The sequence below is a fragment of the Solea solea genome, chromosome 5, assembly GCF_958295425.1.
Source record: "Solea solea chromosome 5, fSolSol10.1, whole genome shotgun sequence".
NCBI classification, from domain to species: Eukaryota; Metazoa; Chordata; class Actinopteri; order Pleuronectiformes; family Soleidae; genus Solea; species Solea solea.
This window is the reverse complement of record NC_081138.1, coordinates 9,399,006-9,424,612: the sequence shown is the minus strand read 5'-3', so window position 1 is coordinate 9,424,612 and position 25,607 is coordinate 9,399,006. Positions and strand designations below refer to the sequence as shown.

Genomic DNA, 25,607 nt, shown 5'->3' with positions numbered 1-25,607 from the left:
GTTTACCTGTTGCCATGGTGAATCGTAGTATCAGAGCTCCATTGATTATGTCTTTTTTCATTCCCAACGCACGCTTAACTCAGAGTGAACATATTTAGAGTTGATTGAACTAATGCTGTTCTGAATCCGAAAACTCAGTTTGACAGCTCAGAGTTGGTCAACCTAGAGTTAAGGTTTTAACTCAGAGTTTGTTGAACCTGCTTTCTGAAACCGGCCCCTGGTATGAGTAGCATCCAGCTGCAGCCCCAGAGAGCAACAACATGGTGTGACAACAACACAGCGTGACAGTGTTATTAAGTTATTATTATTATTGTTTTTTAAACTTTGCTTACACACCGAAACAGAGGATTCCGCCAGAAAACTTAAAGAAGAAGAAAGAGAAAACTAGAAAGTAGTGAACTAAGTACTTCCCAGACTACCTGCATACATACTATGAAGTACTTTTACTGTGTACTTTTTGAGTAATCCTCTGTCAAAAATCCTTAACATAGACAAGATTAAGTCTGTTTTGTCCAAATTTTGATATGGAATAAAAAGCTTATTTTCCATAAGTAGTCCAAGATTCATACATCTTGTCCTCTGTTAAGGATTTTGACAGAGGATAACTTAACAAAGTACACAGCAAAAGTATGTCGTATTCTGCATTCAAGTAGTCCAGGAAGTACTAAGTTCAGTGGTATATTAATCTTGGACTCCTTATGGAAAATAAGCTTTTTATTCCATGTCAAAGTTGGACAATATAGACTTAATCTTGACACATGAGAAAATGTACTATATGTACTTCATAGTAGCTCTGACAGTGCTGAAAGGGGTGAAACCCTTCATGCTTTTCTGTCATGTGAAGGATTATGCTGTACTGCAGACTGAAAGGGAAAAAATCCCTTTCCATTGTGTAGCAGAGCTTGGAGTTGCTGTCTTGCAGAAAGGTTATTCATCACTGACCTTTATTCTATTTATGCAACAGCAAAAGACTATTTTTTTCAAACACAGTTACTGATCCCTCGTAGGTCAGTTTGGCAGCTCTGTCTAATATGATAAATTATGATAAATAATAATAATAATAATAATATCGTTGGGAATTGAAGTTAACCAATCATTGAAAATGTAAACCCTTTAAGAATTAAATTCTACTGTCAAGAAATCTGACATCGGTCTAGTTCAGGGATGGTTTATATTATAAAAAACACTCAGTGACCTTTTTCCACATGGAAGATTATCCCTAATGCCTAGGTTGAAGTATTCAGAGGTCAGAAATGTAACTCAACAGTTTACAGGACATGATACTCAATCGTTTCTATTCAACTCAGAGGTGAAGGGTATGATTAGCCCTTGTTGAACATGGAAGAATAGCCGAGAGACCTGGGTTGAAGTATTCAGAGGTCAGAAATGTAACTCAACAGTTTACAGGACATGATACTCAATCGTTTCTATTCACTCAGAGGTGGAGGGTATGAGTGTTACATCTTACCATATAACTAGACTAAATAGATATTCAATAACAGATTCTTAACTATTTAGAACAAAAGTCTCAACAAGGCAATATCAGAAATGTACGGAGCCCCTAAAGGGACATCGAAAAAAAAACGAGAAAGTATCTCGTGCGCACCAGAAAGTATTGTATGCGCGCGTGATGTCCCCGAACGCAGTTTTAAGATGATTTGAGGCGTGCCAATCTCAGCTGACATTCAAAGTCAAAATAAATAAAACATTAATAATATACTTTTATTTTGAAGCTGTGATTTGGGACTCTTATTTTTAAATATGTGAGCCACCTCGACCCGGAAGTGTGCGCCATCATCATCCGTATTGTCCGGTGTGTGTGTGTTGGGGGGCTGGGTGCTGTGTGCTGTGTGCTGGTTTTGAGGTAGATTTACCGACTTTGTTCCGTCCAAATTTTTTGTTTTGAAGACACCGTTAAAAAAATAGACGTGGTGACGATGCAGATTCTGACTCCTCGCGTTTACTGGGCTCAGCGTCACGGAGAGATTTATCTGCGGGTGGAACTGAGTGATGCAAAGGTAGGAAGTACAGTCCCACTGTGATGTCCCGCGGTCGCTCTGCTGTTGTTTAAACTAAATGTAGACAAGTTTTACATTATGTTTGATTTCTTAGTGCTGCGAGTGTCACCTTTGCTAATGTTCCCTCCACTGTGTTGTAGTACAACAGTTAGCTAAATGGATGGAGTATGAACAGTTCAAATGTGGCTATATAAACCTCTAATGCTGAAGGCAGAAAGTAAGTCAATATACATTAGCCATCAGTGCAATTAAGCATAAATAACTTATGAAAGCAGACAGCATGTTGTTCATAAGCTCTGTTATATTGATTAACATTTATTTGACAGTCTTGTGTTGTTATTCAGTTGTAATGATTTCTTTGTGATATGAAACCGAAAAATATTAACATTTAAGATGCTGAAGAAGCAGCCATAAAACATTAGCATATTGCAGACTGCAATTCATTCATTCTATTTTTAATTGTTCCGTGTTTTTAATTTGTTGATGGTATCTCACATGGTAATGCTGAATCTTGTGTTAAATCTATAACACAGTAAATATTGAACTGAATCCTGACCTAAAAGCTGTATCACAAATCACATTGCAATTAGATGTAGCATAAGCATATCGCTTAGTCCTATTTCATAGCACTGAAACTCATTATTAAAACCCCTCCAAGCCATCGGGTCTGCAGTTATACATAACTTATCTTCGTATCAGGTAGTACATCTTATTAATACATTAGTAAGGGTAGAAGGTTAAATTCTTCCGGTTTTGCTGGGTTTTTGTCTTCACCTCAACATTTAGCCAGTCACTAAATTCTTTATTCTGCTTATGTCAGCTGAGTGTTTGCATCAGAAACATGAAATACAGGTTCTCCTCACCATGTGTAGCCTGAGACTTCTCCACCCTCATGTTACATCTGTTGGACAAATGACTCATAAAAGATTCACAACTTGGTATGGTAGTTGTGGATTTTGTTTAGGCTCTTAGAAGATAAGTGAAAGACGGAAACCAACTGACAGAAGAACACCTGTCATGTTACACATATTGGGCCCATTTATATCAATGACAGTAGATTTATGAGTAAATAAAGTAATTTCCTTTGAGTCGTATTCTTCACAATCCATTAGCAGCACAATACATCCTCAAGATTGATTTAATACTTTTAAAAAGTACATTAAAAACACAGTGAGTCTTGCTGTTTTCAGTCACATATTTCTTTATTACAAAAAACCCACATGCACTGTAGTTATTCTGAGCCCCTTTACAAATACTCTTCTAACCCTATTTTAATATAGAGAAATTACAAAAATGCACTCAAATAATATTGAGTTGAATTAACACCAACCTTTGTGGAGTTTGGTTGTGATGCAGATCTTTTTGTTTTTCAGAACCTTGACATCAGCCTGCAAGAAAACAACATACTTCAGTTCAGAGGTTGGTACTTTGATTGCCATAGTTACATGTATGTTTCAGAGTTATTCCACATATTCCATGTTCACATTATTTTTAGAAAAGTCACATATTATTGTAATGTATTCCAATTCTTGTTTCCCAAGCACAAGGCCATGGAGCTAAAGGAGATAATGACTATGAGTTCAGTTTGGCTTTCCTGGAGCCTGTCAGACCTGAGGTATTGATCTTTTATTCATCAATTATTAAAACAAACTAATTATTTATTGTAGTATAATTTACATTTCATTTATATAATTTATTTAGTTTAAATAGATAACATACCTGGATAATGCGATTTATAATTCGATTACTGTTTCATGTAAGCACTAGACTGGAGTCGGACTTTGCACATGCACCAAAATTTCCTCCTCCGGTCTTCAGCCCGGAAGTAGAAGGAGACGACGTATAAACTGCGGTACTGTTGCCAGAAAATAACAAACAACACAATGGCATGCTCGATCTAATTTGTGTAAGGTTTAAAGTAATACAGGGCATTATTTTAGATTTTTTGACTCTCAAGCGCCCCAACTGCACTGTCGTAAATACCACTCTGACGCCGTGCCAAGCCTCCTCCTCCACTGCTCCTCAGATCAGCACAGCGTTGCAGAAAACAACGATGTCGTCCGACAAGGTACAGTAATTTTTCATGTTTTCCAGGAATATTACTTATCTCACACAGTTGTAGTAATTTTGTCACATAAAATAAAGTTAGAGCAAGTCAGGTTTATACTTCTGTGTGGAAGTTTCCCACTAGTTTATCATTTAGCAGACCTGTAGCTTTAGCTGTGGAGGTGATACAGAAGTATAATAATATCAGTGAGCTGAGAGAAAATACACCATTTCACAGCAGAGAAAGTGGTCAGGTGTAGAGGTGAGCTCATAGAAGCTATGGCTGCAAGTCTATGCTGTTGTAAAATAATAAAATAAATGACGAGGACTGAGTATGTTCTGACGTGAACATCATGTGCACTGTACAGCGCTTGCTGCATGAATTATCATGGTTTTATGATATTGGCCACAGATAATATCAGTTAAGTGTAGAGTTTGTAAATAAGCTTGTGTTCAATTCTAATTTGTAGTTTATTCAAAATTAATAACTCACAGTGTAACACTGGTTAAAATCTTTCACAACATGCTTTCTCATGGATTTATCACAGGATTACTCCTCACCTCTCAGCACAAGCTCTTCAGAGGCAGAGACAACGACCACAATCCAGAGCCTGGATTCAAGCAGCACCAGTAAAAACACTGTTTACTGACAGCATGGTCACCTGGGTGAAGGTGGTCATTTAAAGCTGCTGTGTTTTGAAAATAAGGCATAAATATCCTGATCCAAGGGACACCTACACTGTGTGTACACTTCAGTCTGTACTGACTAATGAAGAAAAAAAGTTAAACTCTTACAACAAGTAAATGTATATAATTCATTATATTTCACATTGTTGTACCAGCATTTGTTAACTCATGTTTTATGTATTTATACTTTACAAGCAAACATGGTAATCTAATACAACAAATACAGTAAACTTTTTTTGTACATGTTTTTACTTTGTGCTATTAACCACAATTGTTTACCAATTTTTATGAGATTTTGGAGCATTGAAAAATACATTGCTATTGTTATGGATATTAACTTATTTTCAATTCACTTTTTTATCTTTATTTCTATGACTACATTCTAGCATTGAACAGTAAGTGGCAAAGGAAAACAAAAGTATGCAAAATGAATGTAATGCTAATATATACAAAGTGTTTCACATAATGCAAAAAGTCAGCAACCATTTGTATGACACAAATTTGGCTATGTACCTGTATGATGACCTAAATAGTTATAGTTCAAAATAAATTATCCCTCTTTTGCTAGGATTGCTGTAACTTCTCAAAAACACCTGGGGGTCCATAGAATCCACTTTGAGAAATGACTGCTGCTGCAAGTGGCACATGGAAAATCAGTTTGGTACATAGTGGTATACAGTCTGAAATACAGTGGTGTGAAAAAGTGTTTGCCCCCTTCCTGATTTCTTATTTTTTAGCATGTTTGTCACACTTAAATGTTTCATATCATCAAACAAATTTAAATATTAGTCAAAGACAACACAAGTAAACACAATGCGGTTTTTATTATTAAGAGAGGGAAACAAAATCTAAACCTACATGGTCCTGTGTGAAAAAGTGTTTGCCCCCTAAACCTAATAACTGGTTGGGCCGCCCTTTGCAGCAACAACTGCAATCAAGCGTTTGTGGAAATTGCATTCGAACAGGTAAAAACTATTTCTCAGCTTGAGTGCACAAACTGTGTCCCTCGTTTATTGAAAACAGCGGAGCCGAAGTAAACACAAGATCAGGACGTACAGTAACCAACCAACCAGCAGAGGGCCCTACGTCATCACAAACATGGTTATTTAAAGGGACCATGATCCCGGAACAGTCCTTCCTACATGCATAACACAATAGGAAATAATCTCATGACATAAGTGTATAGAAACACAAAGTGCAAGGGTGAATTATGTAAGTCCATTCACTACACACGTCCCCTCAGGATTCATCATATGAAAGAAAAAAGAAAAATAAACAGTCATCTGCGAGGTGGTTGTATCACCCGGCCACAACGGCTGCGCCGTACAGGAGACCTGGCGGGCACCACTGCGACAGGCGTCCTGCCACGACCCGGATGTGGGGTTCGAAATGTGGGAGCTTTGGGGGGGAGGGGAGCAGGGGTTGGGGGCAGAGCTGGAGGTCGCCCACGTCGCGGGGGCTGAGCCAATACAATGGGTCTAGCTACATCCAAATGAGCTGGTTTGAGGCGGTCAATGGAGAGCCGCTCTGGTTTGCCGCCCACATCTATCACAAAGTGTTTGTCCCCTGTCTCCAATACACGGAAGGGGCCCTTGTAGGGCGGACGCAGCGGTCCCCTGTGGGCGTTGTGCCGGATAAAGACATATTCAGCCGTTTGAAGTCGAGCGGGGACGTGGGACTGAGGCAGGCCGTGGTGTGAGGTAGGAACGGGTGCAAAAAGCCTCGCATTGTCCAGGAGCGTGTCCCGCTGTAGAGTCGCTGACCAAGGGACGGTGGTGTTGGGGACAAAATCCCCTGGAACCCACAGCGGCTGGCCATAAACAACCTCCGCGGATGAGGACTGTAGGTCTTCCTTTGGTGCAGTCCTGATGCCCAGCATTACCCACGGCAGCTTGTCGACCCAGTTGTTGTCTTTGAGGCCAGCACGAAGAGCAGCCTTCATCGACCTGTGAAATCGCTCACAGAGTCCGTTAGCCTGTGGGTGATATGCAGATCGTGTGGTGAAGTTTCACACCAAGGCTCCGGGCAACGGCGTTCCACAGCTCAGACGTAAACTGCGCGCCCCGGTCAGAGGATATGTCGGAAGGGGTGCCGAAACGGGCAACCCAGGTGCCAATGAATGCCTGCGTCACCTCCACAGAAGTCAGCGTTGACAGCGGCACAGCCTCAGGCCAACGTGTGGTCCTGTCTACCATGGTCAGCAGGTAAGTCAAACCATGAGAGGAGGGCAGAGGGCCAACCAGATCCACGTTTACATGATCAGGGCGACCTTCCAGCAGGGTACGAAAGTGTCTGATGGCAAGGTAAAGTCCAAGCAGCTCTCGATCAGAAGTGCTGTACTTCCGCTCACAGTCGCGCAGTTGACTGCTGAAGAAGGCAAGCGGCTGCCAGATCCCGCCTACCCACTGCTCGTAGACGGCACCGACAACGTAGTCTGAGGCATCAGAGGTGATGGCGATTGGGGCTGTGGGAGACGGATGCGCCAGCATACTGGCGTTCGCCAGGGCGGCCTTGGTGTCGGCAAAAGCTTTTTCTCTCTCCTCACTCCAGTCCACAGCGTGTGTGCTACTACCTTTCAAGGCTTTGTACAATAGTCGCATGTGTTGAGCGGCCCGAGGGATGAAACGGTGGTAAAAGTTTACCATGCCGAGAAACTCCTGCAGAGCTTTGACAGTGAGTGGGCGTGGAAAATGTGTGAACGCTTCCACCTTGATGGGAGCGGGAGCGCACCATCTTTGGTGACTCTGTGCCCCAGGAAATCAATGGTGGAGAGCCCAAATTGGCACTTGGAAAGGTTGACAATTAGTCCATGTTGGCTGAGCCTCTCGAAAAGCGCTTGGAGGTGCACCAGGTGCTAGGATTTGGACGCACTCGCTACCAGGATGTCGTCCAGGTACACAAAAAGAAAAGGCATGTCACGTAACACAGAGTCCATGAGACGTTGAAAAGACTGGGCTGAGTTTCTAAGGCCGAAAGGCATCTTCAAAAACTCAAAAAGACCAAATGGTGTGATTACCGCTGTTTTGGGAATGTCTAGTGAGTGTACAGTGTTACAACCCGGCTCTTAGGCTGCAACAAAAATAGGGAGAGAAGACGAGGACTAGTGCAAAACAATGATTTATTTACCAATTGAGAATTAAATATCAGTATCAGGAATCAGTAAGTGTAAGCAGGTGTGTGTATGTGTGTGTGGATGCATAAAACAGAACTAAACTAAAACAAACAGCCGCGCCAAGGTCCATGCCCATGGTATCTGTGTCTGTGCGAGAGAGGCCAGCCAGAGTCTGAGAGAGAGGGCAGAGGGAGGAAGGAAGGCCTCTTCAAAGTGGTGTCCAGGTGTAGCTCATCCCTGTAATGATGACCCCACCTCCAGGCCTGAAACAAAACAGATAAGGCCAGCACAACACTTCCACAAATAAGGGGTCGTCACAACAGGCACCTGATGATATCCCCGGACAAGGTCCACTTTAGAAAAAATCACCATACCAGCCAGGTGTGCTGAAAAATCCTGAATGTTGGGGACTGGGTATCGGTCAGGTGTTGTCGCTTCGTTCAGCCGCCTGTAGTCGCCACATGGGCGCCAGCCGCCACCAGGCTTGGGGACGATGTGAAGGGGTGAGGCCCATGGGCTGTCAGACCTGCATACTATACCCAGGCGCTCCATGTTTGAAAACTCAGCCTTAGCAACGGCCAGTTTGGTCGGGTCGAGGCGCCGAGCACTTGCATAGACGGGTGGGCCGGTAGTGGCAATGTGGTGCTCCACACCATGCTTCACAGCAGACGCAGAGAAAGTGGGTTGAATGAGAGTTGGAAAGCTGGCAAGCAGACGGTGAAAATCATCTGAGGAGGAGAGCATGCTATACAATCGGACAGCATCAGCCCCCCCAAGCGAGCATGTATATGAACAGAACGTGACAGCGTCAATCAAACGGCGGTTCTGCGCGTCCACCAGCAGTCTATGTGCACACAGAAAATCAGCGCCCAGGAGGTGCACGGCGACCTTCGCTATGACAAAGTTCCAGCCAAACCGCTGCCCACCAAAACATAGCTCAATGTACCTCTGTCCATACGTGCGGATGGCTTCTCCAGTGAGTCAGTGATCGTGGTGTTGGCTAATGCAGCCCTTACTGCAGAAGGCAGCTGACGCAAAAAAGTTGCACGGAAAGAAAATCGGGTCGGTGCTCACTCAGTAAATCCAGCATACGGTCCATGAGCTCAGACAGTTTGCTGTCACCCAATCCCTGAAGGGAGAAAAGCCTGCCGGCTCTTTCAGTGTCCGAAAGTTCAAATGTTTTCAACAGGTGGGCTTTGAGCGTGTCATACTTCTCAGTCGCTGGAGGATTCTTAAGGAGGCTCACCACTCTGGACGCCGTTGAATTTCCAAGAGCCGACACAACATAGTAGTACCGTGTGGCATCAGCGGTAATCTCCCGCAACGCAAACTGTGCTTCGGCTTGAGCAAACCATGCCGACGCTGACGATTCCCAGAATTCCGGAAGTTTGAGGGTAACAGCATTCGCGGCCATGGTCGTGTCGTGTTTCTGGATACGATCAAACGTCGGGGTCACCAGTGTGGTTTTCTCAGCTTGAGTGCACAAACTGTGTGCCTCGTTTATTGAAAACTGCGAAACCGAAGTAAACACAAGATCAGGACGTACAGTAACCAACCAACCAGCACAGGGCTCTACGTCATCACAAACATGGTTACTTAAAGGGACCATGATCCCGGAACAGTCCTTCCTACATGCATAACACAATAGGAAATAATCTCATGACACAAGTGTATAGAAACACAAAGTGCAAGGGTGAATTATGTAAATACATTCACTACACGTTTGCGATAACTTGCAATGAGTGTTTTACAACGCTGTGGAGGAATGTTGGCCCACTCATCTTTGCAGAATTGTTGTAATTTAGCCACATTAGAGGGTTTATGGGCATGAACTGCCTTTTTAAGGTCATGCCACAGCATCTCAATAGGATTCAGGTCAGGACTTTGACTAGGCCACTCCAAAGTCTTCATTTTGTTTTTCTTTAGCCCTTCAGAAGTGGATTTGCTGGTGTGCTTCGGATCATTGTCCTGCTGCAGACCCCAAGTTGGCTTTAGCCTGAGGTCACAAACAGATGACCGCACATGGATTTTTTGGTAGACAGCAGAATTCATAAATATAATATAATTAATTAATAATAAAAACAACAACCTGAATTACACCCAAACTCAAGTTAGTGAAACAACTGCAGACATAACAAGCATGTGTTATATCCTAAGCCTAAAGTCTCTAATTTGGATATTCAACAGATATTCGCGCTCCACCTCCAATGGCGGCTTATCCGTCAGTTTTACCCGGTGTTTGCTCCATTTTCTTACCTAAACCAAAACAACCGTATAAACCAGACGGAATTCTGATGGTAAGCCTGTCTAAATGTAACATTCTATAAACACAAGCATGGTCTCTCTCCAATCAGAATTGTTTACTCAATGAGCTACAGTAACATTTTCATCCAAGTGACCTGAATTCCGCACTGGAAGAATAACGTCTCTATCTGCAGCGGCAGCGAGACGGATGTGAGGCGAATGCCCAGGTACCATCTGCAAAGGGCATCGCTGAAAGCACAAGCTCGACAAAAAAAATCAATATGTTCACTGCTCTTAACTGTAATGTTACAAAATCCACCTCGGACAAAGATGTACCTACCATGGTCACACAATAAATGCTTTTAAACAATTTTGGTAAATTTTTATTTTAAATCATTTATAATAACTTTGCTACTGTACATTGTAGAGTCACCAAAATCACCTTACACAAAGATGACCATACCATGGTCACACTACAGCTCTTAGTTTGGACAAAAAAAATGCTTTTGGACAATTTTGATGAATTTTTATTTCAAATAATGTTCAATAACTTTGCTACTGTACATTGTAGAGTCACCAAAATCAACACAAGCAAAGATGACCTTCCCATGGTCATACTACAGCTCTTATTTTGGACAAAAAAATGTTTTTATTTCAAATAATATAGTGACAAAACTAACCTAAGCCACTGAGGGGCTGCTAAACTGGTACTTGGTTGTAGTTGACGCGTCGTCTTCGGGGTCCAATGAATGAATGAAGAAATGTGAGCGTTGTATGCAGTCACAACATTTATTCATGGTTTTGCGCTCTTGACAAATAAGTGACCTCCGCCAAACTGTGCTGACACTAACATAAACTCTGTAACTTAAAGGGGACATATTATGCAAAATGAACTTTTTAACCATTTTAATACTTATATTTGGGACTCTGGAGGCCCTACCAGTCACCAAAGTGTGGAAAAAGAATACTCCGTCATGTTTTCGTGGTCCACCTTAGTGTAAGTATAGGCGATAAAACACTCGATGTTGAATTCCCTGCGCTTATGACGGCAGCATGCGCATTTCACCGCGAATGTTACCGCCCACCAGTAAGTTTACTTCGAGAGCTCCACCTTAGCTCCACCCTGCGAGAGTGCAGGCGAGGGAGGAAGAGCGGTATGATGTCAACGCGGAGGGACAAGTGTGCTGTTGGTGGCTGCACAGTGGAGCACAGTGTTTTACACAAACTTCCAGCCTCAGAGGATTTTATATATGAAGCTAATGTTCCGGATAAAGTCAGCAAACGTGTGTTCGCACCACTTCGCATCAGACTGTGGCCAGTGGTCGCCGTATTTAGTCAGCGAACGTATTTCACCGACGTACAAACACACACATTTTTAAGAAAAGGTCAAATGGAGCTCATAACTGACCATTCTGACACGTCCTAATTAAAAATATTTGTTCAGTACCTCCTCCATGACCGGAGCACAGACTCAGTCTGATACAGTCAAATACAGCGGCCGTTTATGCCGCTCGCCACTGGCGATCAGCGGTAGCGATCAGCGGTAGCGATCAGCGGTGCTGCACTCTCTGTGCAGCGGTGCTGCACTCTCTGTGAAAATCAGTTAAAAAGACAGCACCGCTGATCGCCAGCGGCGAACAGTGAGCTGCCTAAACTGGCGCTGTATGTGTGAGTGCCGTCACAGGAACAGACCTCCGACACATGGATACTTAGGGACAGCACAGCTGATCGCCACCGCCGATCGCCAGCGGCGAGCGGCAAGCTGCCTAAACTGATCGCCAGCTCCGGAGCATACAGTCACCGGTCTGATACAGCGCCAGTTTATTCAGCTCACCGCGCGCTGCTGGCGATCAGCTGTGCTGTCCCTAAGTGTTTTTAACTGATTTACAGTTCGGCAATGTTCGGCTCGATCCTTATGTAGGACGTCTCTTCCTGTGACGGCACTCTCGCTGTTTTCTGCGCATGCTGCCATGTTGATATTGTCAGAGAACTAGTGGAGGGAGGGGGAGACGAGAAGCAGCTGAGCGAGTGAGCGCTGTAAAGAGGACAAATCAGAAACCCCCTGGAAGAAGTGGGTGTGTGTTTGCCTGTGTCTCATTTGCATATAAAGGGACCATGCACGAAAACCGAGCGTTCTGAAAGGGGCGGGTTTAGCAGGGTTATTGAACTGCTATTGTGCTTCATCCTTATGGTTTTTTGACCAAGGCATGTCACTGACATGTTCATTAGGACACCAGGGAACTATGTTAATGGGGGAAATAAGGTATAATATGTCCCCTTTAAATGCAACTGCCAAACAAATGGCTCACATTTTTGCTATTCCAAAATGACAACACCGATGCCGATCAAAAACTGTGTGCTTCCTCAGTAAGCAGCACACCTGCTGAGTAATTACCTGCTATTCTATTTAGCAATTTCCTGCACCCCACAGAACCGATAAGCCAAAAGAATGGCTCTAACAAATAATTTACAATAACTTTGCTACTGTACATTGAGTCACCAAAATCACCTCACACAAAGATGTACTTACCATGGTCACACTAAACATTTTTATTTTGGACAAAAATACTTTTATAGAATGATAATGGTTTTGTCAATGCATTTGATAATAGCAAAATTATAGGTAACAGGTCAATAGTTACAGGTAACCTTACAGCATGATTTTAATGAATGGGAATGTAAGACAACACAATTATCCCTCTTTTGCTAGGATTGCTGTAACCTCTCAAAAACACCTGGGGGTCCATAGAATTTCCACTTTGAGAAATGACTGCTGCTGCAAGTGGCACATGGAAAATCAGTTTGGTACATAGTGGTATACAGTCTGAAATACAGTGGTGTGAAAAAGTGTTTGCCCCCTTCCTGATTTCTTATTTTTTAGCATGTTTGTCACACTTAAATGTTTCAGATCATCAAACAAATTTAAATATTAGACAAATACAATCCAAGTTAACACAAAATGCAGTTTTTAAGTGATGATTTTATTTATTATGGGGAAAAAACTATCCAAACCTACATGGCCCCATGTGAAAAAGTAATTGCCCCTTGTAAAATCTTCAGGTCACTGTGGTTAGTCAAATCTTTTGGAAAATTTGACTTGCCACACCCAGGCCTGATTACTGCCAGACCTATTGAATCAAGAGACGACTTAAATAGAACCTGACAGACAAAGTGAAGTCGGCCAAAAGATCTCAAAAAAGGAAGACATCATGCCACGATCTAAAGCAATTCAGGAACAAATGAGAAACAAAGTAATTGACATCTATCGGTCTAGAAAAGGTTACAAAGACCTTTCTAAAGCTCTGGGACTCCAGAGAACCACGTGAGGGCCATTATTCATAAATGGAGAAAACATGGAACAGTGGGCAACCTTGCCATGCCAACATTATATTATATATATATATATATATATTATTATATTATTATATTTAGGAATTTTGCTGTCTACCAAAAAATCCATGTGCGGTCATCTGTTCGTGACCTCAGGCTAAAGCCAACTTAGGGTCTGCAGCAGGACAATGATCCGAAGCACACTAGCAAGTCCACTTCTGAAGGGCTAAAGAAAAACAAAATGAAGACTTTGGAGTGGCCTAGTCAAAGTCCTGACCTGAATCCTATTGAGATGCTGTGGCATGACCTTAAAAAGGCGGTTCATGCCCGAACGCCCTCTAATGTGGCTGAATTACAACAATTCTGCAAAGATGAGTGGGCCAAAATTCCTCCACAGCGCTGTAAAAGACTCATTGCAAGTTATCGCAAATGCTTGATTGCAGTTGTTGCGGCCCAACCTGAAACATTTAAGTGTGACAAACATGCTGAAAAAATAAGCAATCAGGAAACACTTTTACACAACTGTAGATTTATTAAAGTAAATATTTACAAAGTCAGTGTGTGTAAGGCACAGGACATGTGGTGCTAAAGGTATATGAAACATGGCCGCAGCCTGCGCTAGTTATAGCATGTGAAAGCAAAGCAAGCATCACAGCAAGAGACAGCAAAGTGAAGAGCGTCAAATTTATCCACCTTTCAATAAGGCCCTCAATAAGTGCACCTGGCCAGAACTCAACAGCTCTCCGCAGGCCTAAAGAGGAAAAGACTAGAGCAAGCCACAAAAGAGGGCCAGCCAGGGATAGAGAGAGAGAGAGAGAGAGAGAGAGGCTTACCCTGCATGATAGAGCATGGCGGTTGCAGAGACCCTCAATGTGTGGAGTGATTTTGGCAGCATTAGATTCAATAAAAGTACATTATAAATAGGCAGAGTCAGCTTTTCCACATTTAGCAGGTATAGTATGTTGACAGGGAGGCCCTCGCTACTGTACATTGCAGTCACTAAAATCACCTCACACAAAGATATAGCATGGTCACATTACACCTCTTGTTTTGGATGTTTTTAAACAATTTTGGTGACTCTACAATGTACATTAGCAGAGTTATTGAAAATTATTTGAAATAAAAATTCATCAAAATTGTCCGAAAACATTTTTGGTCCAAAATAAGAGGTGTAGTGTGACCATGCGAAGGTCATCTTTGTGTGAGGTGATTTTGGTGTCTTTAAATCTTCAAATTCAAATTGACCGAAATTGTTCAAAAGCATTTATTGTCCAAAATAATAGATGTAGTGTGACCATAGTAAATTTCCGAAGTAGTTTTTTGAACACTACAGTTAAGAGCAGTGAACCTATTGATTTTTTTTGTCCAGCTTGCGTTTTCAGCGACGCACTTTGCAGATGGTCCCTGGGCATTCTTCTCACACCCAGCTCGCTGCCGCTGCACATAAGACATGTTATTCTTACAGTGCGGAATTCAGGTCACTTGGGTGAAAATGTTACTGTAGCTGTACTGTACTCTTTACTAAACTTAAATAAACAAAGACGTGCTGCATACCCACAGAAATGTCGGTTAAAAGCTCATAAAAACATTCTTATATTCACCAATCACAGTTTAAACACCAATTGATCAAACCAGAAGGAGCCGAAAACACTGTAACAATGTAAACATCAAAAAGCGGCACCGGAGAATCATCGTGTTCATGTGCACAAAAAAACACACACATCTGCTGGACGACAGAGACTCCACAGACTCCATTTATATCACTCTACGACTAAGATTCACAGATCCAGCCGCAAAATAAGAGCAAAACAACAACTCACTTTCAAGAAATGCAACCAGAAATGTTGTCTTACCTTTGCTGTTTATCAAAACAACAAATTTCCACTGGAACAAAACCAAAACTACGCTTCCTAGCATGCTTTGGGGATTATTCCCGGCCCGATTGGTCATTCCAGAGCGACATTAGATCGTTCTGATTGGAGAGGGGCGAATGTCCATCAAATTGCGTCATACACATTTGCGTCCTTTAGACATGCCTAATGGGGTGATTTACATGCATTTGGAGACTGATTCTATTGGTTTAGAGCAGAGGTCACTAATGGCGCATTTCCACCGGCTCTACTTGCCTCGCCTCGGCATGGCACGACACGGCATGATTAGGTTGCATCTCCACTACAAAAAACTACATACTTAACGTGGGCGGAGTCATCACTGCACGGCTGAGTGAAGCTGCGGTGACTTTGTTTTATACACGACGCACATACACAGACACACGCACACACACACGAGTGACTAGTGACTTTACACTGCGGCGAACGGCGCTGTTTGGCTTGATTTGTGTGTGGGAGGTCTCTTCCTGTGACGGAACTCTGGCCAGTCAGCGGCTGGCAGTCTGACCAATCATCACATAGTACCTACTTAAGCACGCTTGGAATCTTGCTGGAGCAGGTACTAAAAATAGTACCTGGTAGCAGGTACGATGCTTGTGGAAATGCTACTTAAACCATGCCATGGCGTGGCGTGGCGAGGCGAGTAGAGCCATAACAGGCGGACCGCGGTCCAAGTCCGGACCCAGACGCCGTCCTATATGGACCTGGACCTACAGTGAATAAATTATTTAAGTATTTTAAATGTTTACGGGATGCTTCTATTTTGACCGGCGCAGCTTCTCTAGACTTTACGGTACTGGTTGAGCGAATCAGGAAATCCACTGACCAATTGCATTCGAGTTAAGCCATCCTACGTGATGCCACTAAAAGCCAATCAAATCTGTGCATCCCGCTAAATATTGCGACCCTGAATATGGACAGATGGCAGTGAGGAGCGAGTTACAGACAGGGTATCAGTGAGCGTTACAGCGAGAGGAGACAGAGAAAAGAGCGATACAGCGAGAGAAGGCCGAGAAAAGAGCGATTCAGCGAGAGAAGACAGAGAAAAGAGCGATACAGCGAGAGAAGGCGGAGAAAAGAGCAATTCAGCGAGAGAAGACGGAGAAAATAGCGATACAGCGAAAAAAGACGGAGAAAAGAGCGATACAGCGAGAGAAGACGGAGACGAGTGAGCGAGAGTGAGAGAAAAATAATTAACATGGCGCTCTCTAAGAAGATAAAAATAGAGCTTTCAACCCAGAATGGACAGACTCGTTCATGTTCATTCTTCCCCCTGGAAGCACAAAACCAGTCTGTCTCATATGCTCAGAGACCTTGGCACTAATAAAAAGTGGCAGCGTGAAACACCACTATGAGAACAAACACACCCACTCAAATCTGATCTTTATTTTATTTCTCAAAATTTAAGTAATTAATTACTTACTTAATTATTTTATGGTCATTATTGTATTTATTTCCACTAATTTATTTTTATATGCAGTGCTTCTTTCCCTTTAAGAGAGAAGAAAATAAAACATATCTTCACTGTTACGTAGCTATGTTATTGTATAAAAGTGACAATAAATATTGCCGAAATGTTTTTGAATCTGACAGTAAGTTGTTGATTACATGCAGACTACTAGGCTACTTCAGTATATATCCCACTACTAAATAATAACGCAAGTTAGACATTATGATGTTCCGGACCTTTGCTTGAGGAAATTTCTGGTTTAGAGGATTAAAACTGTCAATCACCCAAATTGGCCAATGTTAGCCAGAGCTATGGCCCTGCATAACTGAACATGCTGCAGAGTCAGAGTTGTCTTTACTCTCCAGACCGCACATATATGTTTATGTAAGTAATTTTTTAATTCAAAACAGTTTTTTTATAGACAAATTGTGAAATGTAAATAAAAGTAAATGGGTTTAATAATTTGGTACCTAAGAAATCTCAAATGGCACAGATGGGGCCAAACTGTGCCAAGCCAGAGAAGGCCTAGGCATCTCTTTACTAAAACCTTTTTAAAGGTGATATTTACTTTAAAATGCAATTTTTTTTAATGCGAGTGAATTTGTTTTAATTTATGCTGGGTTACATCTGCATTTACTCTGACACAGTGGCATCTACAGTGATGCTTCTGGGGAATCTCACAAGAGTAAAGGGTTAAGATAAGATAATTCACATAGAGCTTGTAATTGCAGAGATACAGGCTATTTAGAATGGGTGTCATTTTCGAGCATGGACCCCAAAAAGAGGGTCAGGAAAGAAGAGGTCAACTATTATTTAGTCTACATGTAGTAACCCAACGGAGGTGCACATTAGTGTTTAAGATTAGGCCTGCAGTTTTCATTTATACATCCCTAAGACATTCAAAGGTTTTTGACCATCTGTTACTCAGTCATTACATGACTGATACAGAATAATAAAGTAGAGAGTTGTGTCATTTCCTCATGCATGTTTTAGTTATGCATTTCTTCTTCTCTGTGTGTAATGGCTGACTCCAGATTGACCATAAATCCACCCAGCGTCAGGTGGACATCAAGATCAAGAAGCAGGAGGAGCGCTGGTGGGACCGGCTGACGCTGCAGGAAAAGAAGCCTCTGTTTCTTGGTCCTGATTTTGACCGCTGGCTGGATGAGTCTGACGCCGAGATGGAGCTTCAGACTAAGGTAGGAAATGGAAAAATATGAAAACAAACCTGCTTTGAATAGAGTAAAATATCCTCTTCTAGAAAAGTTTGTTTCACTTTTGATGCAGCTGGTATGAGGCCAGCAAGTGATAAAAAATGTTCTGTTGTGGATGCAAATTACTACGCCATGTAGAGGAAGCCTTCCTTTTTTTAGCCTTGTGTTCTCATCATGCATATTCCTGCAAGCCAACAGAGGTTTTGCCTCACTTATTGTGTAAGAATCAAGTCATGACGGTGTACTTTCAGAAAAGTCATCTCTTACTGGGATGACTGTATTTTTCTGATTGGTTCAGTTTCTTAAAGGAAGTGGAGGATTTTTTTCAAGCATAAAGTCTTTAAACATACTTATTTTTATGTCATATTTTATATATATACAGTATATATTCATGTTTAATTGTGTGATTTTTTTTTTCTTTCAGGAGGAAATGATAAACAAGATAAGTGTGGAGTCGAGAATCCGTAAAGATCGTGAGTAACACTGAGCTCCTTACCAGCAATATAACATAACATCACATAACACTATAACACAATAGAGGTTTCTGGTGAAATAAACTGACAGTTATGTAATTCTGCAGCTGTCTCATCATCATTAGTTGATCCTTTGTGTTTTGTTATGTTTCCTCAGCCTATGTTGGTCTGAAGAGAGGCTACTTGTTTGTGTACAACCTGGTACAGTTCCTGGGATTCTCCTGGATCTTTGTTAACATGACTGTTCGACTCTTCATCCTTGGTCAAGGTTTGTTAAGTTCATGAAATGAAACTAATGGCGTGTTTCCACCGGCTTGACTCACCTCGCCTCAACACAGCATGGTTAAGTTTCCACTAGCATAGTACCTAGTACCAGGTACTTTTTTAGTACCTGCTCTGGCAAGGTTCCAAGCGTGCTGAGTAGGTACTATGCGTGACATCGTCAGACTGCCAGCCACTGATTGGTCAGAGAGCTGTCACAGGAAGAGACGTCCCACAAGAATCAAGCTGAACAATGCTGAATTGTAGATCAGTTAAAAAGAGTTAACAATCCTGAAAACACGGGTTAATCTCCAACAATTACCAGGGAAATGTCTAAAATCTCAATATTTAACAGAGGAGTCTGGTGTATTTAGCAACGGCACTGCTGATCTGGAGCAGTGAGCGGCATCACAAACCCTGCTGATGTACAGTATTACAGTCCTGTGACTGTCAGAAGGAGTCATGGAGGAAGTACTGATTCAGTTACACTGAAAACAACTGCTTTACAAGTAACTAGTCACTCGTTAGTGTGTGTGTGTGTCGTGTGTAAAACAAAGTTACCGCAGTTTCATGCAGCCGTGCAGTGATGACTCCGCCCACGTTGAGTAGGTAGTTTTTTGTAGTGGAAAACGTGGTTACTGTGATCTCTGATTGCAGATGTTAGCGTCCTGCCTTTGAAAGTGATATCTGTCAAATAGGTTTGGCTAAGCCCGCCTAGTTGTATACAACCTGCTCATCTTTCTTATCCTGTCTGGCATTTCAGTGAGGCCTCCATGTTTTAGATCTAAATATTTAACTTTATGAGGACAGTTGACTGTGAAGACAAGAGTGACAATACCAGATGAGTTCACATCTGGAATCTCAATTCAGTTTTAATCTTTCATTCCTATGACCTGTACATATTTATGCCAACCATGTTCAAAAACATACTGTGCTTAATTTCATTGTGCCATAAAAATCTGATTGCAGAGATTGTCATTTTCTTTATTTAATACATCACATAAAACAAGGTTGGGGTTAAACAAAATGCTAAATATTAAAACAGTCAAAATTGTCAGAGTATATAGAGATTAACTAAATAAAAATAAAAACAGCAATTAAAACAGATCAAATTTTATTTCTTGTATTTTTATTTCAATTCCATCAAGAAAGAAGTGAAAGGAAGAGAAAAACAGAAAAGGTACAAACACATTTTGTACCTTCATGTAGTAAAATAACACAATAACAAACAGTCCTGAACACGGGCACAGAGGTCTGTTTTGTTTTATTAGCGAGGAACTATTCACTGATGCTCAGATTTGAATAGAAACATAAACCACAAGACAACAAGGATTTGTTTTGCAAATGATGATTATGGTTATTGGCTTATGCAACTTTCTGCTTGTTTCTCTCTCACACGTTACAGATTCATTCTACGATACTTTCCACACCATGGCTGATATGATGTATTTCTGTCAAATGATGGCTGTGTTCGAGGTCATTAATCCTTTGTTGGGTCTGGTCAAGACTGGTTTTGTCCCTGCTATGATACAGGTAATACCAGTAAAAGTACTATGGTAAATGGAAAAAAGTACACATACAATATATTGCTGTATGTCAGTCCTATACTCTACATGCCCAATAGGGTTTGAATATTTGAACATAATGAAGAGAAGTGCTATACAAATAAAGTTTAATATTATTATTGTTCATTTTTGGCTTAATTTGAACGCATGGGCATAGATTCACTCAAATTGTGACAGTCAGAGGCAAATGTTGACAAGACAGGAATACAGGAAAAGTGGCTGGAAACTTTAATTACTTAATTTTAGGATCGTCAGTCGATAAAAAAACAAAACATGACTGTCCTGTAACGCTGACAGCACTACTTAATTTACTTAAATGTCCCAAAACATCTATGAACAGAAATTGAAAACAGTATTTATGCTCCTGCACCTCTCACTGGGCCAGCTCTTCTCCCTGGGCCCCGTGCTCTCAGTGTTTGTCTTTTTCTGTTTCTGTTTCCAAAAGCATCACTCCTCAAAGTCCTCCTTTTACTGTATAAGTGTCAATGTAATAGAAAAAAATAACTCCTGCCACGGAGTCTAAGCCAGACTGGAATAAGCTGTGGTTGGCCCGTGATCTTATTTCCTGCAAATTTACTGGTTTGACATTCACAAATCATAGGGAGGCTAATGTGAGATTCCCTTAATACCATTGCTTCATGATGTTGCAGGTGTCAGGGAGGAACGTTATTCTGTTTGTCATATTTGGAATCCTAGAGGAGATGCAAAACAAACCTGTTGTCTTCTTCGTCTTCTACCTTTGGAGCACCATTGAGATCTTCAGGTCAGCTCAAATCATCTTCCTCTCCTGTTCCTTCTGGTTCACGTGATTTGTTGTGTGCCTTAACCTCAGACCTTCCATCTGTTACACCAGATACCCTTTCTACATGCTGGCCTGCATTGGTACAGACTGGGAGCTGTTGACGTGGCTGAGATACAGCCTCTGGATCCCTCTATACCCACTAGGGGTCATAGCTGAAGGTAAGTGTTCTTGGTTAGAAACCAGGTTGTTATATCAGATGATAAAATTAAGGATGTGGCTGACAGTGTGTCATTCCTCACATGCTCCCAGCGGTGGCTTTGGTCCAGTCTCTGCCCATCTTTGATGAGACCCGTTTGTTTAGCCTTCCTCTCCCTGCAGTGCTGGGGCACTCACTGAGCTTCTCCTACATTCTGCAGCTCTACCTGGTCATCATGTTTCTGGGTAAGACCTCCACTGACATACCACTCTGACTATTTCTACATGTCTTCTCAAAGATGTCTTTTTGGGGGAACATCAATGAATATTGTTGTTCCTGTCAGGAGCTTACAGTCTATGGAGGCACCCTACCTAACAGTAGTCCCTTTTCAAATTAGACATATCAGTTTTGGTCTTCAAAATACACTAACAAGTTTTGTTTTTTTGTGACAGGCAAAACCCTGTCTATTTAAACTAAATTCAATAGAAATAAAAATAAATGATTTCAGGCCTTCTAATGATGGTTTAGTTTGTCAGATCATGAAGTAACTTATAGTAAAATTGGACTGAATTGGGGCAACAGATTACATTTTCCACAATTCCAAGTTTAAGCATTTCATAATGTAGTCCTGAGAGAGAATCAGTTCCTGCAGCCGCTTGATGAAACAGAGGCTCCTATTAGAACTGGTATTACCATCCACCCTTAAAGATTGAACTTAATAGTGTTGTTCACACTTGGCATTAAAATGCATCCCTGAGGATTCTGCTTGTGATCAGATCTCACTTACATGCTGTATGCAAGTACACTTGTTGTATGTCTGTGTACAAGAAATTATTTTTAACAAAGCTGACTGGACATTGGTGTCCTGGGAATATATCGTGTTCGCACATTCTCAACAATATGGATATTTCTGAAAGTGTTTTTTGTGATCTGTAGACACATTCAGGACACATTGGGTGAGTTCAGACTTGTATTTGGAGCTGTCCACTTGTGAATGGATCACTCAGGACAGATATTATTGGGTGTGAATGGAGTCAAACATTACTGTTAACTGTATACTGACGGAGTTGTTCTCTCCACTCAAGGACTCTTCTTCAATTTCCGACACCTGTCCAAGCAGAGGAGAAGACGTTACCGCTCAAGGAAAAGGAAAATCCACTAACTGAACAGCGTGTTTACTATTTACTCTAAACACACCCTGAACCTCTGTTCACTCAAAGCAGTTGTTTTCCTTTTTATTGCTTTTTCTCTTTCTCCACCCTCCTTCACATATATAACACATTGACCTAACGGTGGAGCATCGGTTTGATTTTCCCTCCACTTGGTGAACTGTTAACCTCCTCCTGACTAAATAGTTTAAATCCTGACAATTTGACAAATTGAAATGGCAGTTGCTGTAGTTCTGCTGTGAGTTAAAGTTGCTTTTGTTCCATTCTAGATGTGTATTCACAAAAAATGTGGCACTGTACCAAATTTCTGCAATACATTTGTTGTTTTATTTGTACCTTTCACATTTTTTTAGAAAATCATGTCCTAAAAATACTACCCCCAAATACCTATTAAAGGGGACATATTATACCCTATTTCCCCATTTAAAATAGTTCCCTGGTGTCCTAATGAACATGTCAGTCACATGCTTTGGTCAAAATACCATAAGGATGAAGCACCATAGCAGTTCAATAACCCTGCTAAACCCGCCCCTTTCAGAACGCTCGGTTTTGTGCGTGGTCCCTTTATATGCAAATGAGACACAGGCAAAAACACACCCACTTCTTCCAGGGGGTTTCTGATTTGTCCTCTTCACAACGCTCACTCACTCAGATCCTGTTCCCTCTGCTCCATTCGTCTCCCCCTCCCTCCACTAGTTCTCTGACAATATCAATATGGCAGAGTGCCGTCACAGGAAGAGACGTCCGACACAAGGATCGAGCCGAACGCTGCCGAACTGTAAATCAGTTAAAAACACTTAGGGACAGCACCGCTGATCGCCAGCAGCGCGCGGCGAGCTGAATAAACTGCCGCTGTATGTGACTGATCTCCAGCTCCATACAGTCACCGGTCTGACTGGTGGTGATCAGCGGTGCTGTCCCTAAGTCTTTTTAACTTATTTTCACAGAGAGTGCCGTCACAGGAAGAGACCTCCGACACATGGATACTTAGGGACAGCACCGCTGATCGCCACCACTTTTCGCCAGCGGCAAACTGCATAAACTGAACATACAGTCACCGGTCTGATACAGTCACATACAGCGGCAGTTTAGGCAGCTCGCCGCTGGCGATCAGCGGTGGCGATCAGCTGTGCTATCCCTTCTTAAAAATGTGTGTGTTTGTACGCCGGTGAAATACATTCACTGACTAAATAGGCTGACCGCTGGCTGCAGTCTGATGCGAAGTGGTGCGAACACACGAACATGTTTGCTGACTTCATCCGGCACATTAGCTTCAAATATAAAATCCTCTGAGGCTGGAAGTTTGTGTAAAACACTGTGCTCCACTGTGCAGCCACGAACAGCACACTTGTCCCTCCATGTTGACATAATACCGCTCTTCCTCCCTCGCCTGCACTCTCGCAGGGACAAGGTGGAGCAAAGGTGGAGCTCTCGAAGTAAACTTACTGGTGGGGCGGTAACATTCGCGGTGAAATGCGCATGCTGCCGTCATAAGCGCAGAGAATTCAACATAGTGTGTTTTATCGCCTATACTTACACTAAGGGGACCACGAAAACATGACTGAGTATTCTTTTTCCACAATTTGGCGACTGCTAGGGCCTTTAGAGTCCCAAATATAAGTATTAAAATGGTTAAAAAGTTGATTTTGCATAATATGTCCCCTTTAAAACATTAACATTTGAATCACCGTTAACAATCTTAGAACTGTTTATTGCAAATCATTAATCTAGAAGTCTCAAACTTGCACCTGAAGTCACAGCTCCTGATTCTATCTCTTGTGTGGGCAATTTGACCTGTTCAAGGTCATAAGGTAGTAACAGGGCTGATCAACAGTATATGTATTGCAATGTAATTTCCTTCAATGTCACTATTACAAAGGTTCAGTATACATAAACATAAGATATTTAAAAAATTGCGCAAACATACTTGGGTTTTTTTTCTTGAACACACACTTGCCTTACCGCGAATGTTTTTTGTTAGTTTTTGATCATATAGAGAAGTTTAAAATCACACTTGGGGGGTAGAAATTATTGTCCGACATTTGTAGTGATAATTATCAGATTGACTGAATTAAATGTATTTATTTATTGTATTTTTCTTTTTTCTTTCTTAATCTGTGGAATTTTCATCAGTGTGTTCTTGGCCATGTCGTCCATCCCTACACAGGTGTAACTAATGAAGTCCCTAATTACTATGAATACTAACACCCGCTTTACAATGTGTATCCAACTGTCTCCTGGAAAACAATCTCGAGAGATGAGATTAGGTCTGAAGAACGTTTTTCTAAAGTATGTGTATATTTGTGACATGTTGACATAATATAAAGCAGGAGAAAAGAAAGGGGAGAGATGAGTGCAAGGCACTGAAAAATTGATAAGATTTAACATTTGAAATTCTTAGCATTTAACTTGCCAATCATTCCTGTCTGGTTTTTAAATTTTTCTGTGATGAAATATCCACTGCTTTGCTTAATATACTAACAATTTATTAATACCCCCTTACTGAATGTATTAACATTTGGAGCATGAATGGCAGACTTCACCCCATTCACGTAACAAGCCCTCTGTCGGCTTATACAGTATGTGTAACAGACTCTGTGGCACAACGGTAGAGCTCATTATGTTCCGTACTGTTCATGCTCATACTTAATGGTCAGAGTAAGTTTTAGCACTGACAAATTTAGTAATAACTTAAATATGTGCATTATCTAATGTCACAGTCACATCAATGGGAAAAACCACCCACTACGTGTTTTAATTATTGTAACTGAATGGCTTGATTTTCTTTTTCTATTTTATATATTCTTGTTTCATTTTCAGTCTGTTCACCATTGAGCCTACATCGTGTGTGTTTATATTTATTTGTGTGGTGTGATTTTTTTTTTTTTACTCATCCTACAGACAAGTTCTGACTAATGCTGCACCTGATTGTAAGCCACAATAAAGGTTTCCTGACCAAATACATTAATATTAAAGTTGTTTTCTCTCTATCTACCTCTATCTCTCTTATTACTAATGTGATGGGGAAATAATTAGAAATTATTAGGGACTGATGATTAATTGATTAATGATTGATCATCCATTAGTTCTGAATGGGCCCTTTGGACAGCCATCTTGAAATGACCTTTTAGTGAAATTTCTTGTAAATTGGGCACTTTTATTACAAATCTTAATAAAAAAGAAAGTATGTTAGTACGTAGTATGTTGTATC

The 25,607-nt window shown here is 41.4% G+C and overlaps 1 protein-coding gene across 1 annotated transcript; it reads left to right on the top strand.

The window, feature by feature from the left end:
• Window positions 1-1,777: 1,777 nt before the first annotated feature.
• Window positions 1,778-25,364, top strand: LOC131459243 (very-long-chain (3R)-3-hydroxyacyl-CoA dehydratase-like). The gene is made up of 11 exons (XM_058628791.1): window positions 1,778-2,018; window positions 3,392-3,437; window positions 3,560-3,633; window positions 17,811-17,975; window positions 18,415-18,463; window positions 18,621-18,731; window positions 20,130-20,257; window positions 20,940-21,052; window positions 21,143-21,249; window positions 21,341-21,472; window positions 22,313-25,364. The coding sequence occupies exons 1-11, from the start codon at window positions 1,938-1,940 to the stop codon at window positions 22,387-22,389; spliced, it is 1,083 nt and encodes a 360-aa protein (XP_058484774.1). The 5' UTR covers window positions 1,778-1,937; the 3' UTR covers window positions 22,390-25,364.
• The last annotated feature ends 243 nt before the right edge of the window (window positions 25,365-25,607 follow it).

Coding starts and splice junctions, on each gene's coding strand:
- LOC131459243 (XM_058628791.1), top strand. CDS start 1,938: ATGCAGATTCTGACTCCTCGCGTTTACTGGGCTCAGCGTCACGGAGAG. Junction 17,976..18,414: donor AGATGGAGCTTCAGACTAAG/GTAGGAAATGGA, acceptor TTTTTCTTTCAG/GAGGAAATGATAAACAAGAT. Junction 21,473..22,312: donor CCTGGTCATCATGTTTCTGG/GTAAGACCTCCA, acceptor TCTCCACTCAAG/GACTCTTCTTCAATTTCCGA.